Genomic DNA, 13,663 nt, shown 5'->3' with positions numbered 1-13,663 from the left:
AAAAAAAAAAAAACTCTATTTTTGTATTGTACCGTATATACTGTAAATAGTTTGGCAAGAAACATGAACTTTCACAGGCCAGCCGAAATGACATGGCGGACCGGACCTGGCCCCCGGGGCCAAATGTTTGCCACCCCTTACCTTCCTCCTCGCTGGAGTCCCTCTGAATAAAGAGCGGGCTTGGTGATGGCCCCGAATTGCTCTTGGTGAAAATGCCGCTGATGAATTTCAACATCTTCCTATCCTTGGAGGCCCCTCGCTGGCCCTGCTGGGCCTCCTTGCTCAGCGCCAGGTCTTGAGAGAGGCTCTTCAAGTCGCTGTTATCCAGCGTGCGACTCTTCCCCTTGCGGGGAGCTTTGCTAGCCCGGCTAGCCGGTACGGGGAGTGAACCGGAACCCGACTTGAGTCTATCCTTGCGTGGCGCAGCTGCCGGGACCTCGTCCCGCGCGTCCCTCCACAGATCCGTCCCGCCGGCCTCCGCCCAGGAGGCCCTGCACGGGCCTGGCGAACGCGAAGGCACCCGGCTGTCTTTGCGGTCCAGACTCTGGGCTGAGGCGGGGCTACGTTCCCGAGCCTCCCTGGAGTCCCGGCCGCGGGCGGATGTGCAGCCGTGTGATTTCAGCAGACTGACAGGACGGATGGGCAGGCTAGTCCTAGTCGGGGTACGGACGGGTTCTAGCGTCTCCGTAGGCCAGGATTGCTTCGTTTCAGGGGCGCTACGGATCGTCTCTGGGTCTACAGATTTTGGACTCGTGGCTCTTTCTGGCTGGAAGTGGATCCATGGTGGGCCATCTTTCAAGGTCGGAGCACCATCTTTGACTTCATTGGATTGGACAGGAGCTTTAGCCTCCAGAGGTTGGACTGAGGTTTCTCCAATCCCCACCTTGCACTCATCCCTCCCCTGAACCTCCCATGCATTCTCCTCCTCTATCTCCAGTTTCCTAAAGTCTGGGTCTACAGACTTTGGACTTGTGGTTCTTTCTGGCTGGAAGGAGATACATAGTGGTCTATCTTTCAAGGTCCTACCTCCATCTTTGACCTCGCTCGATTGGACAGGAGCCTCCAGAGGTTGGAGTGAGGTTTCGCCAGTCCCCACCTTGCTCTCCTCCCTCCCTGGGGTGCTTCTCTGAACCTCCCATTCGTTCTCCTTCTCTATCTCTGGTTTCCGCAAGTCTGGGTCTACAGACTTTGGACTTGTGGATGTCTCTGGCTGGAAGAGGATGGACGGCGGTTCATCTTTCAAGGTGCTTCCTCCATCTTTGACCTTGTTTGACTGGTCAGGAGTCTCCAGAAGTTGGAGTGAGGTTTCGCCAGTCCCCACCTTGCTCTCCTCCCTCCCCAGGGTGCTTCTCTGGACCTCCCATGCATTCTCCTCCTCTATCTCTGGTTCCCTCAAGTCTGGGTCTAGAGACTTTGGACTCGTGTCTCTTTCTGGCTGGGAGGGGATACACAGAGTTTCATCTTTGACTTTACTTGATTGCAGAGGAGCCTCCAGAGGTTGGAGCTCGCTTTCTCCAGTCCCCACCTTTCTCTCCTCCCTCCCCGGGGTGCTCCTCTGGATTTCCCCTGCATTCTCCTCCACTGCCTCTACCTTGACCAAGGTTAGGGAGATGAGGTAAGTGGTGCGCTGCTGCAAGGCGCCGCCGTCGCTCATGGGGTCCGGCTTGGGTTGACACGCAGTAAACGAACGAAAGCCCAAACGGGGACGTGAACTACTGACGCTGTCAGAGTATCGGGATGCGGAAGAATCCGACGGTGAGACGGGAAGAGATGCAGTTTCTCCAATTAGCTTCATCCATTCCCCAAATCCACCTTCTCTTTTGTTCGAGCTTTCGATTGAAGTTCCTCTCCAACTCTTTTGTTCCTGAAGATCACAGGAGCGCTTACCGAGGCTGACCAATCTTCATCCCTGGTCCTCGATTGACCTTCTTGTAGCACCCTCCATTTTATCCCTGCGGTTCTTCTGCAAGATAAAATGCAGAACCATGCGAGGTAAATACCGCAAAAATAATGAGGTCTGGAAGTATTTGGTCTGGATGGCGAGCGCCGGTTCCTCAGGCTTCACACGCATGCGGGCGGCAGCCTCCGTTCAGGAAGGACGTCGAGGGACGAGGAACGGGAGGAGACGCCGATAAAACCGGAGGAGCCATCACGCCCCTCCCGTCGTCTCCCCGGCGGTCACGGCTCAGAACAACGGAGACGCCGTCGCGCGGGTGCCAGCGGTTGCTGGTACATGACAATGTCCCTGCGCGCGCCCCTCCTTGTTCGGATTCACACAATCTTGCGTCTTCACCGATTCCTCCAGCAGCGGAGCGTGCTTGCTCTCTGCTCTTTATTGCTCATCCCTCCCATCCCAACCCCTCCTCTCCATCTTTCTCCCAGGGTGAGGCGGGGGTGGGGTGTCTACGGGGTGGATGGGAGGGGGTTAAGCAGCGGCGCCTTTGGAAATTTTTCACAATGGTGTACAAATGGGGATGCTTGAAATCTCGTTGTGACACACAAACTAGAAAATGCAATTTCAGGGGAAATCGTGTGGGGATGCGTTGTTCTCTCTAATAGGTCTCTTCCTGTAGATTTTACCTCACTCCCTATTCATTTTGGTGCATTTTTGTGTCACTTCCTTTAGATTTTTGATCACTTCCTGTTAATTTTGGAGCATTTAAATGGCTTTGAATTCTCATTTTTCAGTGCTATTGTTGACGTTAGACGTTCAATTCCTTTGGACTAGGAGGAGCCATATGAGCTCATTTTTTGGTCACTTGTTAATTTTAGGTGATTTATGGGTTAGCTTATGGTCGCTTCCTGTACATTTTGAATCATTTGCTGGGGATTTAAAAGAAATAATGTATCTAGTCCTACAATTTTCTATCCAATTCACATAAATCATTAATCAAAAATTTCAGAAAGGTAAGGGGCATAAAACATAATTTTCCAAAAACGTACAGTTCCCCCAAAATTTGGCCAAAAATTTCCCATTCGTTTCCAATGGGATTCCATTGCTATGTAAGGTACGTCGTTCCATTCATTTCTAATGGACTTAATTTCCCATTCATTTTCAATGGTTGAAAAACATGAGTAGTTGTGATTTTTGACCAAAAACTTGCCATTACAGCTCACTGCCATTCAACTGGCACACAAGTAAGTCGATGCCATTAACATCCATGCACGTCCATGCCACTGACGGCCATGTATGTCGATGCCATTGACAGCCGTGTGTGCTGATTCTATTGATGCCGCTGTACTTGGATTACATTGATGCATGTGTAAGTCGATGCGATTAACAGCCATGTACGTCAAAAACAACAGGAAGTGACCCTGAAATGCCCCTAAATTAACAGGAAGTGACTTAATATTACTCTAGAAATGGCATTTTGTAGTTTGCTGTTGAGTTTGGATCATTTCCTGTTGATTTTGCGGCACTTATGGGTCACTTTCTGTTGATTTTGGGTCAATTTCAGTCGATTTTGGTGACTTCCTGTTCATTTTAGGGCGTTTCTGAGTCACTTCCTATACATTTTGGATCATTTCCTATTGGTTTTAGGACGTTTCTGGGTCACTTCCTGTTGATTTTGGGTCAATTTCAGTCGATTTTGGTCACTTCCTGTTGATTTTAGGGCATTTTCTTTTTTTTTTGTCGCTTCCTATACATTTTGATCATAGATAACTTCCTCTCGGTTTTGGGGCAATTACAGATCACTTCATGTTGATTTGGGGTCGATGTCATTAGATTTTGGTCACTTCCTGTTGATTTTAGGGCATTTCTCGGTCACTTCTTATACATTTTGGATCATTTCCTATTGATTTTAAGGCATTTCTGGGTCACTTCCTGTTGGTTTTGGGTCACTTCCTGTACAGTTTGGATAATTTCCTATTGATTTTAGGGAATTTCTGGGTAATCTCAATTTTGAGGCATTTACAGTTAATTTACTGTTGGGTTTAGATAACTTCCAGAAAGTAGATTTTGGTCTCTTCCTGTTGATTTTAGGGCATTTCTGCATCATTTCCTGCTCATTAGTCAATATTGGGGAATTTCCAAGTCCTTTGAATTTGGGTCAGCGGTACATTTTGGAGCATTTCCTGTTGAATTTGGGGCATTTTCAGGTTGCTGTCTGTTCATTGTTCACTTCCTGTTGATTTTGGGGCACTTGCAGGTCACTTCCTCGTTAATCTTAGAGTTCTTAAGGTTCATTTTCTGTTGGTTTTGGAACCCTACCTGTCCATTTTCTGTTGATTTGAGGTCAGGTTCTCATGATTTTGGGCATTCGTTCACCCCTCCCAGTCAAAACGGATTGGACGTATATTGCCGTCAATGGCAGGTAAATATTTTATAGGTCGGCCCACCGTCTCTCTGAAGGAAACAATAATTTCAATATGGCTTCAGTGTCAGATTCTAGACACAATCGGAGGGATATCTACGGGGTGGGGGCGGTGGCCACCCCGATCCGCCCCTTGATGGCGCCATTGGGTTTAAAGCGGCTGTGTCAAATGTGCTAAATGCGTAGCTCCTCCTCCTCCTCCTCTCAGTGGGTGGCTCGACTTGTTTGTTGCTAAGGTGTCACAGTCTTCCTGGCGCTGCTGGCATAAATTGTTACCTCACTATCCTATTGCCGCAGCTAGGGTGGCTATTTCCACAGTGCCATAAAGGAGGGAATTTTTGTGAGGAAAGGGGGACTAAAACGACCACTTCAAGGGTAATCCCCACAAGAATACAATTTGCCACATGACAATCGTCATATCATAATATATAAAGCCTCGGTCAGAAATTGCATGGGGATGCCTTGCTCTCTCATGGGTCATGGGATCTTCAGGTCACTTCCTGTTATTTTTTTTTAGGCATTCCCAGGTCACTTTCTGTTGATTCTGGATCACTTCCTGATGGTTTTGAGGCATTTCTGGGTACTTCCTGTTGATTTTGGGGAATTGCAAGGTCACGTCCTGGTTATTATAGTTCACTTCCTGTTGATTTCAGGTCACATTCTGTTAATTTTTGGGGCATTTCTGGTTCACTTCCTCGTTATTTTTGTTCACTTCCTGTTGATTTTGGGGCATTTCGAGGTCACTTCCTGTTGATTTTGGGTCACTTCCTAGATAGTTTGGGTCCCTTCTGTTGATTTTCGGGAAGTGGGACATTATAGACACGCCCTCGCATACAAACCATAAATATTTCTGCTTGTTTTCTTCGGTAATCTTTCAAAAAAGAACCGGTCGATCAAACACTGCTGCTATGGAACTTGCAGAAAGGACTCTAGACATTACGACGTATGAAGGATGTTTTTCTTCATACATTCACCGAGACCAAAAACTCAGAGGAGAAAATGTGAAGTCATGTCCTGGTTATTATAGTTCACTTCCTGTTGATTTCAGGTCACGTTCTGTAAATTTTTGGGGCATTTCTGGTTCACTTCCTCGTTATTTTTGTTCACTTCCTGTTGATTTTGGGGCATTTCAAGGTCACTTCCTGTTGATTTTGGGTCACTTCCTAGTTGGTTTGGGTCCCTTCTGTTGATTTTCGGGAAGTGGGACATTATAGACACTCCCTCGCATACAAACCATATTATTTCTGCTTGTTTTCTCCGGTAATCTTTCAAAAAAGAACAGGACAATCAAACACTGCTGCTATCGAACTTGTAGAAACGACTCTAGACATTACGACGTATGAAGGATATTTTTCTTCATACATTTCCTGAAACCAAAAACTCAGAGGAAAAAATGTTCAGAATTAATTAACTTGTGTGGATGTCCAAAAGACCAGTTTAAGGCCAGTAAGGTGAAGCCATTCACACTTCATTTGCAGTGAACATTTTGTTGGGGGCCAAGGTGATTCAGAAGAGGAAGAGGTAAGCCATTTTGATATTTTTACTTATTTTTTAGCGTGTCGTTTTGCCGTGCTGCTTCTGTCTGACAATGAATGACCTGAGGAGGAGCCAGTCTCGTAACAAAGGGCATTTCCTGTTCCCACTAGGGGTCGCCAGGCTTAATGGGCAGGTATACCTCACGTACATGCTAAATATGAAAAAGATTGAACGTTGTATGATGGAGTTATTAGTCATTTTATTGTTATTAGCCTTTATTGAATTTAGTGTTTTGCCAAAAAATGGCCGACTTTGGCAGCCTGCCCAGGTCAGACCCACAAATGAAAATGCACTATTTTGAAAACTTAAGATCTCATATGTCTCCTGAACAGTCTCACTAATTTTGAAGACGATCCAACTAACGCCCTAGGCGACAAGGTCTCAAATGTGCACCCTGTAAATCAATAAAAAATTCACATTCAATCAAAAATATTCGATTTCATGTTGGGTTTGGAATATGAGTGCAAAAAGACTTTTTGGAGCACTTTTGCACAAGCTATCGACTCCCCTAACTTTATTGCTGTACATTGAAAAAACCTAAATGGAGAGGCCTTTTTTTAAAAAATCAAGGGGGCGCCACTGAGCCATTTTGTTTTATTTTTTCGCAACGATGCAAAGTTATCTAAATTTACGAAAAGCCGCATGTATGTGCAAATTTTGGTGAGTTTTCAAGCATGTTCAGGCCTCCAAATTGGCCATTTTCATTTGCTAAGAAAAGAAAATCCTTTGCATTACAATATAGCTCTCGCTGCTTAGTGCTCGGGCCCTAAAAACAATCATAAAAAGATTGAAAGCACAACAAATAGACGTAAAGATAAAACAGAGCTGGGGATCATGGTGGGTAAGAAAGAGTAAACAGGTGTGTTTTGAGTCTGGATTTGAAGAGTGACAGGGTAGATATATTGTGAAGGTCAGGGGGTAGGGAGTTCCAGAGCAGGGGCACAGTGACTAAAAGCTCTAGAACCAAAGGTGGAGAGACGGACACGGGGGGACGGAAAGGTGAAGGATCGTGGAAGAGCGAAGTGGATGGGGTAGATTGTTTAAACAGAGTAGATTACGAAGGCCAGGCCATGGAGTGCTTTGAAGGTAATGATGATAATCTTGTAATTGATTCTTTATTTGACTGGAAGCCAGTGAAACTGACAGAGGATGGGGGTGATGTGGTGTGTGGCAGGGGTCCGGGTGATGAAGCGTGCTGCTGAGTTCTGGAGGAGCAGCAGTTTTTGAAAGAGAATTGTTAGGGAGACCAAAGAGTAGGGAGTTACAGTAATCGAGCTGGGAGGTTATTAGACTACAGACCAGGGTGGAAGCGGTATTGCGGGTGAGGGGGGAAGGGAGGAGACGAGAAATATTGCTAAGGTGGAAGTAGGCGGATCTGGTGATGCCGTTGATACGTGACCGGAAGGAGAGCATGCTGTCTAGGATGACACCCAGACTCTTAACCTGAGTAGAAGGAGAGATCGGTACATTGTTGATGGTAATAGAGAACTTATTGACATGAGATAACATGCCGATGGTTCCAACCAGGAGGACTTCTGATTTTGAGCTGTTGAGTAGGAGGAGGTTAGAGGAGAGCCAAGAGTCAATGTCATCTAAACAGAGAGTGAGGGAGGAAGGGAGGAGGTTGGTTTTGAGGAAATGTAGAGCTGGGTGTCATCCGCGTAACAGTGGAAGTGAATGTTTGCGGAAGATGGAACTGAGGGGGAGAATGTAAATGATAAAGAGAAGCGGCCCCAGGACAGAACCCTGGGGCACACCAGCGGAGTGGGGGCCAAGTTTGACAAATTGTGTGCGGTCGGACAGGTAGGTATATAATATATAAGAAAGACAGGGCATATGGTAGTAAAGGATAGATTGTTGAAACAGGAGAATGTCATTGTCAATGGTGTAAGGCAATGCACACAAGAAACGGGTATCGATAAAAAAGCTAACTCTGGATCAGGTCGGCTCGTCTTTTTTAGACCTCGACACTCAAGCCATCTCTTTAACTGAACATTTGTATGTTCTTCCACATCTTTACCAGTGAATTTGGCACCAGGGACATCATTTTCAGAAAGAATTGGTATGTTTAGCTCAGTAAACATACACTCTTTCCATTCATTTACTATTAGGGACAAACGGGAGGTTGACCCACCTGGCCACAATTGCTAACGTCATGAATGTTAATGAGCAAAAGTGACGTGTTGCTTGCAGTACGCATTGGACGTCTGTCATCATCAATGGCAATGAAAGAGTTGCGAACGGATGGAGTGACGTGCAGCCTATTTCCTGTCTCCTGCCCTGCAACTGCTCGCAAAGTCACTTTCCTTTTACGAGATGTTAATTTCCCATGGCCTCAGCTTCTCACCCTAGTGACTAGCTAGTTGCTAGCTAGTCGACTCGTCTCCATCCAAACTCTAAATTTGCAGCTAGAAATGACAGCTCTTCCTAAAAGACGGAGCTGCTTCCTGATTTAAACCACCACAGAACACTTCTTTTATCTGTTATGCCTCTCGGGGATTGGCCGAGCTTTGAGGTCTGGCTCACATTGAGATCAGTCCCGCCCCGCGTGTGTTTTCAACAACATTCGAGTGAATTTTGGCATAATTAGGCTGAGGGAGAATCAAAGCAAACGCATCCTCGGCGGGGCCTTGATCCGAGTTGACGGCTGCTTAAAAGAGATACACCTCGCTAGACGTCCAATCCCTTGTGAGAGGGCTGGCAGCGAATGAACTGGGACGTCTATTGCTGTCAAAACTAGCCTTTTGGCTAATTTGGGTACAATTGCGTTATGTTTATTAATGTGCATTCGCTGTCTGAAAACGAACTAAAATAAATAAATGGATATCAATTTAAAATCTAAAAACTGATATTTGACAAAAAAACATTATGGTATGGTACAGCTTAGGTGAACTAGAAAATGCAATTTCTGGATAAATTGAGTTGGGATGCTTGCTTTTCAGTTGCATAAACTCCCGTGGGTCACTCCCTGTTGTTTTTGGGGCATTTACAGGTCACTTCCTGTTGTTTTTTGATCACTTCCTGTTTATTGTGTGGCCAATTCCTATTTCAGTGGCAATTTACTGTTTATTCGGATTTGAATACTTGAAATAAAATCAAAATCATTAGGAAGTGACACAGAATTGCTCCAGAATAAACAGGAATTTACATATGAACAAGAAGTGATCCAAAAACAACAGGAACTGGCCTCTAAATGCCCAAAAATGAATAGGAAGTGACCAATGAACAGACAGTGACACGGAAATTCCCCCAAAATCAACAGGAAATGATCCCACATGTACAGGAAGTGACCTAAAATCAAGAGTTAGTGACCGGCAAGTATCCTAAAAAATAACAAGGAAGTGGCCTGATATCAGCAGGAAGTGACTCCAGTATGTACAGGAAGTGACCTAAAATTAACAGTACTGTAAGTACCCTAAAATTAACAAGGAAGTGACCGGGAAAAGCCCCAAAATCAACAGGAAGTGACACGGGGAATGGAAGTCTAAGTGTCCAGTTTGTTTGAACAGTTTTAATGTTTCACATTGAGAGTATGACATACTCCCATTGTGATCATTCAACATACCTCGTTTATCATGACAATGCAGCGAGCAGGAAGGGGTTATGGGGGAAAAGAAGAAAGGACAAAAAAAAAACACAAGAAAAGAAAGAAAAGAAACACAAACAACAACAAAAAAAACATTAAACGCCTACACTAACTATGAATATGTTGGTGCTATTGTCAGCTAGATGTATTTCCAGTTGACACCATGTGGGGGGCCTGTTGACCAGGGAAAGAAGGGGAGAGGGTGGGGGAGTCTATAGGATAAGTGATTGGGAGCGGTGGATTGTACACAAATCAGGTCCGTGTGAATCCCTTGTGAGTGTAAGCCTGTAGGCAACCGATCCTACGCCGCCCAATCGCCAATCCCAGCACTAGGGCCCTCTCCCACCCGAGCGCGGTCAATCCCATCCAGCCGCGTGCGAGCCCTACCAAACACACGACAGCCACCCAGACGGGCGAAGATGCCACGCGGGCACCAACCCAGGGCCACGGCCCCCCACCCAGCTGGCCCGGGGGGGAGCCAGCGCACTCCATCCCTCCTCCCGCAGCCCAGAAAAGGAGCCATCGTCACCCCCCCGGGATCCAGGGTGGTCCCCCGGGTGGTCCCCCGGGCCACCCGCGCCCTCATCAAACGGCCTTCAGGGATGGGAAGAGGGGACGCACCACCAACCCCATGCCCACCTCCACCCACGTCCGCCCACCCGGCCCATGAGCCACAGCCGCAGCCCCCCAACTGGCACGGCATGCCACGGGACCCCTAACGGCCCACCAAGCCCAGGACGGGGTCCCCCGCAAGAGCAGGCGACATCCAGCCGACACACCGGCGTCCAGCCAGGAACCCGCGACACAGCACAGGGCGGATACCCAGGCAGAGTAGAGAGGGGAAGGCGGAAGCAGGAGAACACCGAGGAGCCGCCGCAGGGCGACGCGAGATCGGAGCCCAGACCTCCCCCCACTCCCCTACACGTTTTCTGCCATTTAAAATGAATGGAAAATTTGGACGTGCATAGCCGTCAATGACGTGGATGCGCATGGCCGTTGAAATTCACATATACCCCCAAAAAAATGCCACACACCCCCCCAAAAAATGCCACATGTCAAAATCCATTTTGCCACATGGCAAGTATCACTTTTGGTTCTCGCCGTCTCTCCAAAATCAACAAGAAATGCCCCACAATGCACAGAAAGTGACCCAAAGTTAACAGTACTGCAAGTACCCTAAAATGAACAGGGAAGTGACACAATATCAACAGGAAGTGACCAATGAACAGCAAGTGACCTGAAAATGCCCTAAAAGCAACAGGAAATGATCCAAAATATACAGTAAGTAAGATGTAATGCCTCAAAATGTACGGGAAGAGAGCAAAAATCCACAGGAAGTGACCCATTGAGCAAAGCAGAATTAGCATTTTTAGCGCATCTTACCTTCGATCCCACGGAGGTAAACTTGAAGGCCTGAGCGAAGCTGCGAATCGGCGATCTTCTCCAGTTGCTTGGAAAGTCTGGCGATGCCGGCGTACAGCGATTCGAACCTTTTGACCTCCGCTTTGATGGCGGCCGAGTTGAGCCATTTGGCGCTCATGGTCGCTCGCGGGGCCCGTCGAACCGCTACGGCCCGTTTAAGCTCGGCGGGAAGGAAAGACTCGACTCGACTGACTTCCTTTTTTCGAGCCGCTTTGACGGCTCGTTGCGGTTGAAAGCGCCACGCAAACTTCACTTCCTTTGTCGACGAAGCGGGCGGCTTTACTTGTACTTGTTTACTGATACAAAAAAAAATCATGTATTGCTAACCTATATGAATATTGAACTTGTTAACCTATTGGCTGCCACTGACGGCGCTAGACGTCCAATCCATTTTGACTGGGAGGAGCTAATGAACGAACGTTCACCCCGACGTGACTCGTAAATGCCCCAAAATCCTCAAAAAGTGACCCAAAATCAACTATAAAAGATCCAGAAATTCTCCATAATCAAGAGAAAGTGACCCGTAAATGCCCCAAAATTAATCGGAAGTGACCAGTGACTAGGAAAAGACTCGGAAATGCCCCAAAACCCTCAGAAAGTGACCCGAAATCAACAGTACGAGACCCGGAAATGCCCCAAAATCAAGAAGGACTGACCCATAGATGCCCCAAATCAACAGGAAGTGACCATTAAACAGGAAGGGACCCAGAAATACCCCCAAAATCCTCAGAAAGTGACCCAAAAGCAACAGTAAGAGACCCGGAAATGCCACAAAATCAACAGGGAGCAACCCATAAATGCCTCAAAATTAACAGGAATTGACCAGTGAACAGGATGGGACCCGGAAATACCCCCAACCCTCAGAAAGTGACCAGAAATCAGCACTAAAAGACCCGGAAATGCCCCAAAATCAACAGGAAGTGACCGTTGAACAGGACGTGACCCGTAAATGCCTCAAAATCCTCATAAAGTGACCTGAAATTACCAGTAAGAGCCCCGGAAATGTCCAAAAATCAACAGGGAGTGACCCATAAATGCCCAAAATCAACAAAAAGTGACCAGTGAACAAAAACGAACTTGGAAATGCCCCAAAATCCTCAAAAAGTTACCTAAAATCAACTATAAAAGATCCAGAAATTCCCCATAATCAAGAGAAAGTGATCCATAAATGCTCCAAAATCAACCGGAAGTGACCAGTGAATAGGAAGAGACCCACAAATGCCACAAACTCCTCACAAAGTGACCCGAAAGCAACAGTAAGAGACCTGGAAATGCCATGAAATCAACAGGGAGCGACCAATAAATCAAGAGGAAGTGACCAGAGAACAGGAAAAGACCTCGAAATGCCCCCAAACCCTCAGAAAGTGACCCGAAATCAACAGTAAGAGACCCGGAAATGCCCAAAAATAAACAAGGAGTGACCCATAAATGTCCCAAAATCAACAGGAAGTGAGCAGCGAACAGCAAGACACTCTGAAATGTGCCAAAATCTTCCTCAGAAAGTCAATTTGAAGTCAAAATCATCAATCATCAAGAAATTCACCCAAATTGAACAGGAGGTGACCCGGAAATGCTTGAAAATCCTCATAAAGTCACCCGAAATCAACAGTTACAGAACCGGAAATGGCCCAAAATCAATAGGAAGTGACACAGAAATATCCAAAAATCTTCAGAGGTGACCCAAAATCAACAGTAAGAGACCCGTAAATGCCCCAAAATCCTCAGAAAATGACCCAAAATCAACAGGAAGTGACCTAGAAATTCGGCAAAATCCTCAGAAAGTCAACATCAAGTCAAAATCAAGAGTAAAACATCTAGAAATTCCCCAAAAGCAACAGGAAGTGACCAGTGAACAGGAAGAGACTCGGAAATGCCCCAAAATCCTCGGAAAGTCACCTATAATCAATTGTAAAAGAACCGTAAATGGACCAAGCTCAACAGTAAGAGACCCGCAAATCCCCCCAAATCAACAAAAAGTGACCAGTGAACAGGAAAATACCCGGAAATGCCCCAAAATCCTCAGTAAGTGACCTAAAATCAACAGCGAGAGACCCGGAAATGCCTCAAAATTAACAGGAAGTGACCATTGAATGGGAAAATGTACTTTTTACTGCTAACTACCAAAATTTTCGGACTATAAGGCGCGCCTATTTATAAGCCGCCACCCACCAAATTTGTTCTGAAAATGACATTTGTTCATAGATAAGCCACACTGGACTATAAACTGCAGCTGTCCTCACTGTATTATGGGATATTTACTCCAGAAGATATTAACCGGTAAAACATTATTTGACAGTGGCATCATATGACTGTCTAAGAACCACCATGAAGTTTTGAAGCGATTGGCTGCAAAGCTTTATTGCTTTGAGAAGCTTCATTTGGCATCACTGCTCCCTTGGGGGAGACATTCAACCTCTGCTGCCACCTGCTGTCAACGCTGTTGTCATCCAACATGCCTCCTAGCATGCATTGCAGCTTTACAGATGTAAATAACAATCAAATTTCATCTTCTGTGCTAATTATTTCTTCTGTTACTGTTCCAGTTGTTTCATTAATTGCTAACTGTGGTATTTGGTAACACTATTTGACAGTGGCACCATAAAACTGTCAACAGACCATCTTAATTATGACATGATACTGCCATGAACATTAATGAATTCTTATGACAGAAGTCATTTTGTGTCATCCAGCAATTGATCTCACTTTTGAATGGATGTAAAAGATCCAAGCTGGAAATAAATGGAGTTAGTGACATAAATTGCCGGATAATACTTAATGACATCTGTCAATAGTGTTACTAAAT

At 46.0% G+C, this 13,663-nt stretch overlaps 1 protein-coding gene across 5 annotated transcripts in view; it reads right to left on the bottom strand.

Annotated features, from left to right (window-relative positions):
• The window catches only part of LOC130906606 (arf-GAP with GTPase, ANK repeat and PH domain-containing protein 1-like), a 69,692-nt gene extending 56,714 nt beyond the window's left edge, over positions 1-12,978 (bottom strand). For 3 of the 5 annotated variants that reach the window (XM_057821098.1, XM_057821106.1, XM_057821112.1), the window contains exon 1: positions 142-7,553. In XM_057821098.1, the coding sequence (XP_057677081.1) occupies positions 142-1,795 (1,654 nt within the window). In that variant the 5' untranslated portion in view covers positions 1,796-7,553. Of the gene's footprint in view, positions 1-141; positions 7,554-10,821 lie in introns of those variants that run through there. The other 2 variants (XM_057821128.1, XM_057821119.1) reach the window with 2 other exon arrangements.
• Between the last annotated feature and the right edge of the window lie 685 nt (positions 12,979-13,663).

Source organism: Corythoichthys intestinalis, chromosome 2 (assembly GCF_030265065.1).
Source record: "Corythoichthys intestinalis isolate RoL2023-P3 chromosome 2, ASM3026506v1, whole genome shotgun sequence".
Classification (NCBI taxonomy): domain Eukaryota; kingdom Metazoa; phylum Chordata; class Actinopteri; order Syngnathiformes; family Syngnathidae; genus Corythoichthys; species Corythoichthys intestinalis.
This window is presented reverse-complemented; position numbering and strand designations above follow the sequence as displayed.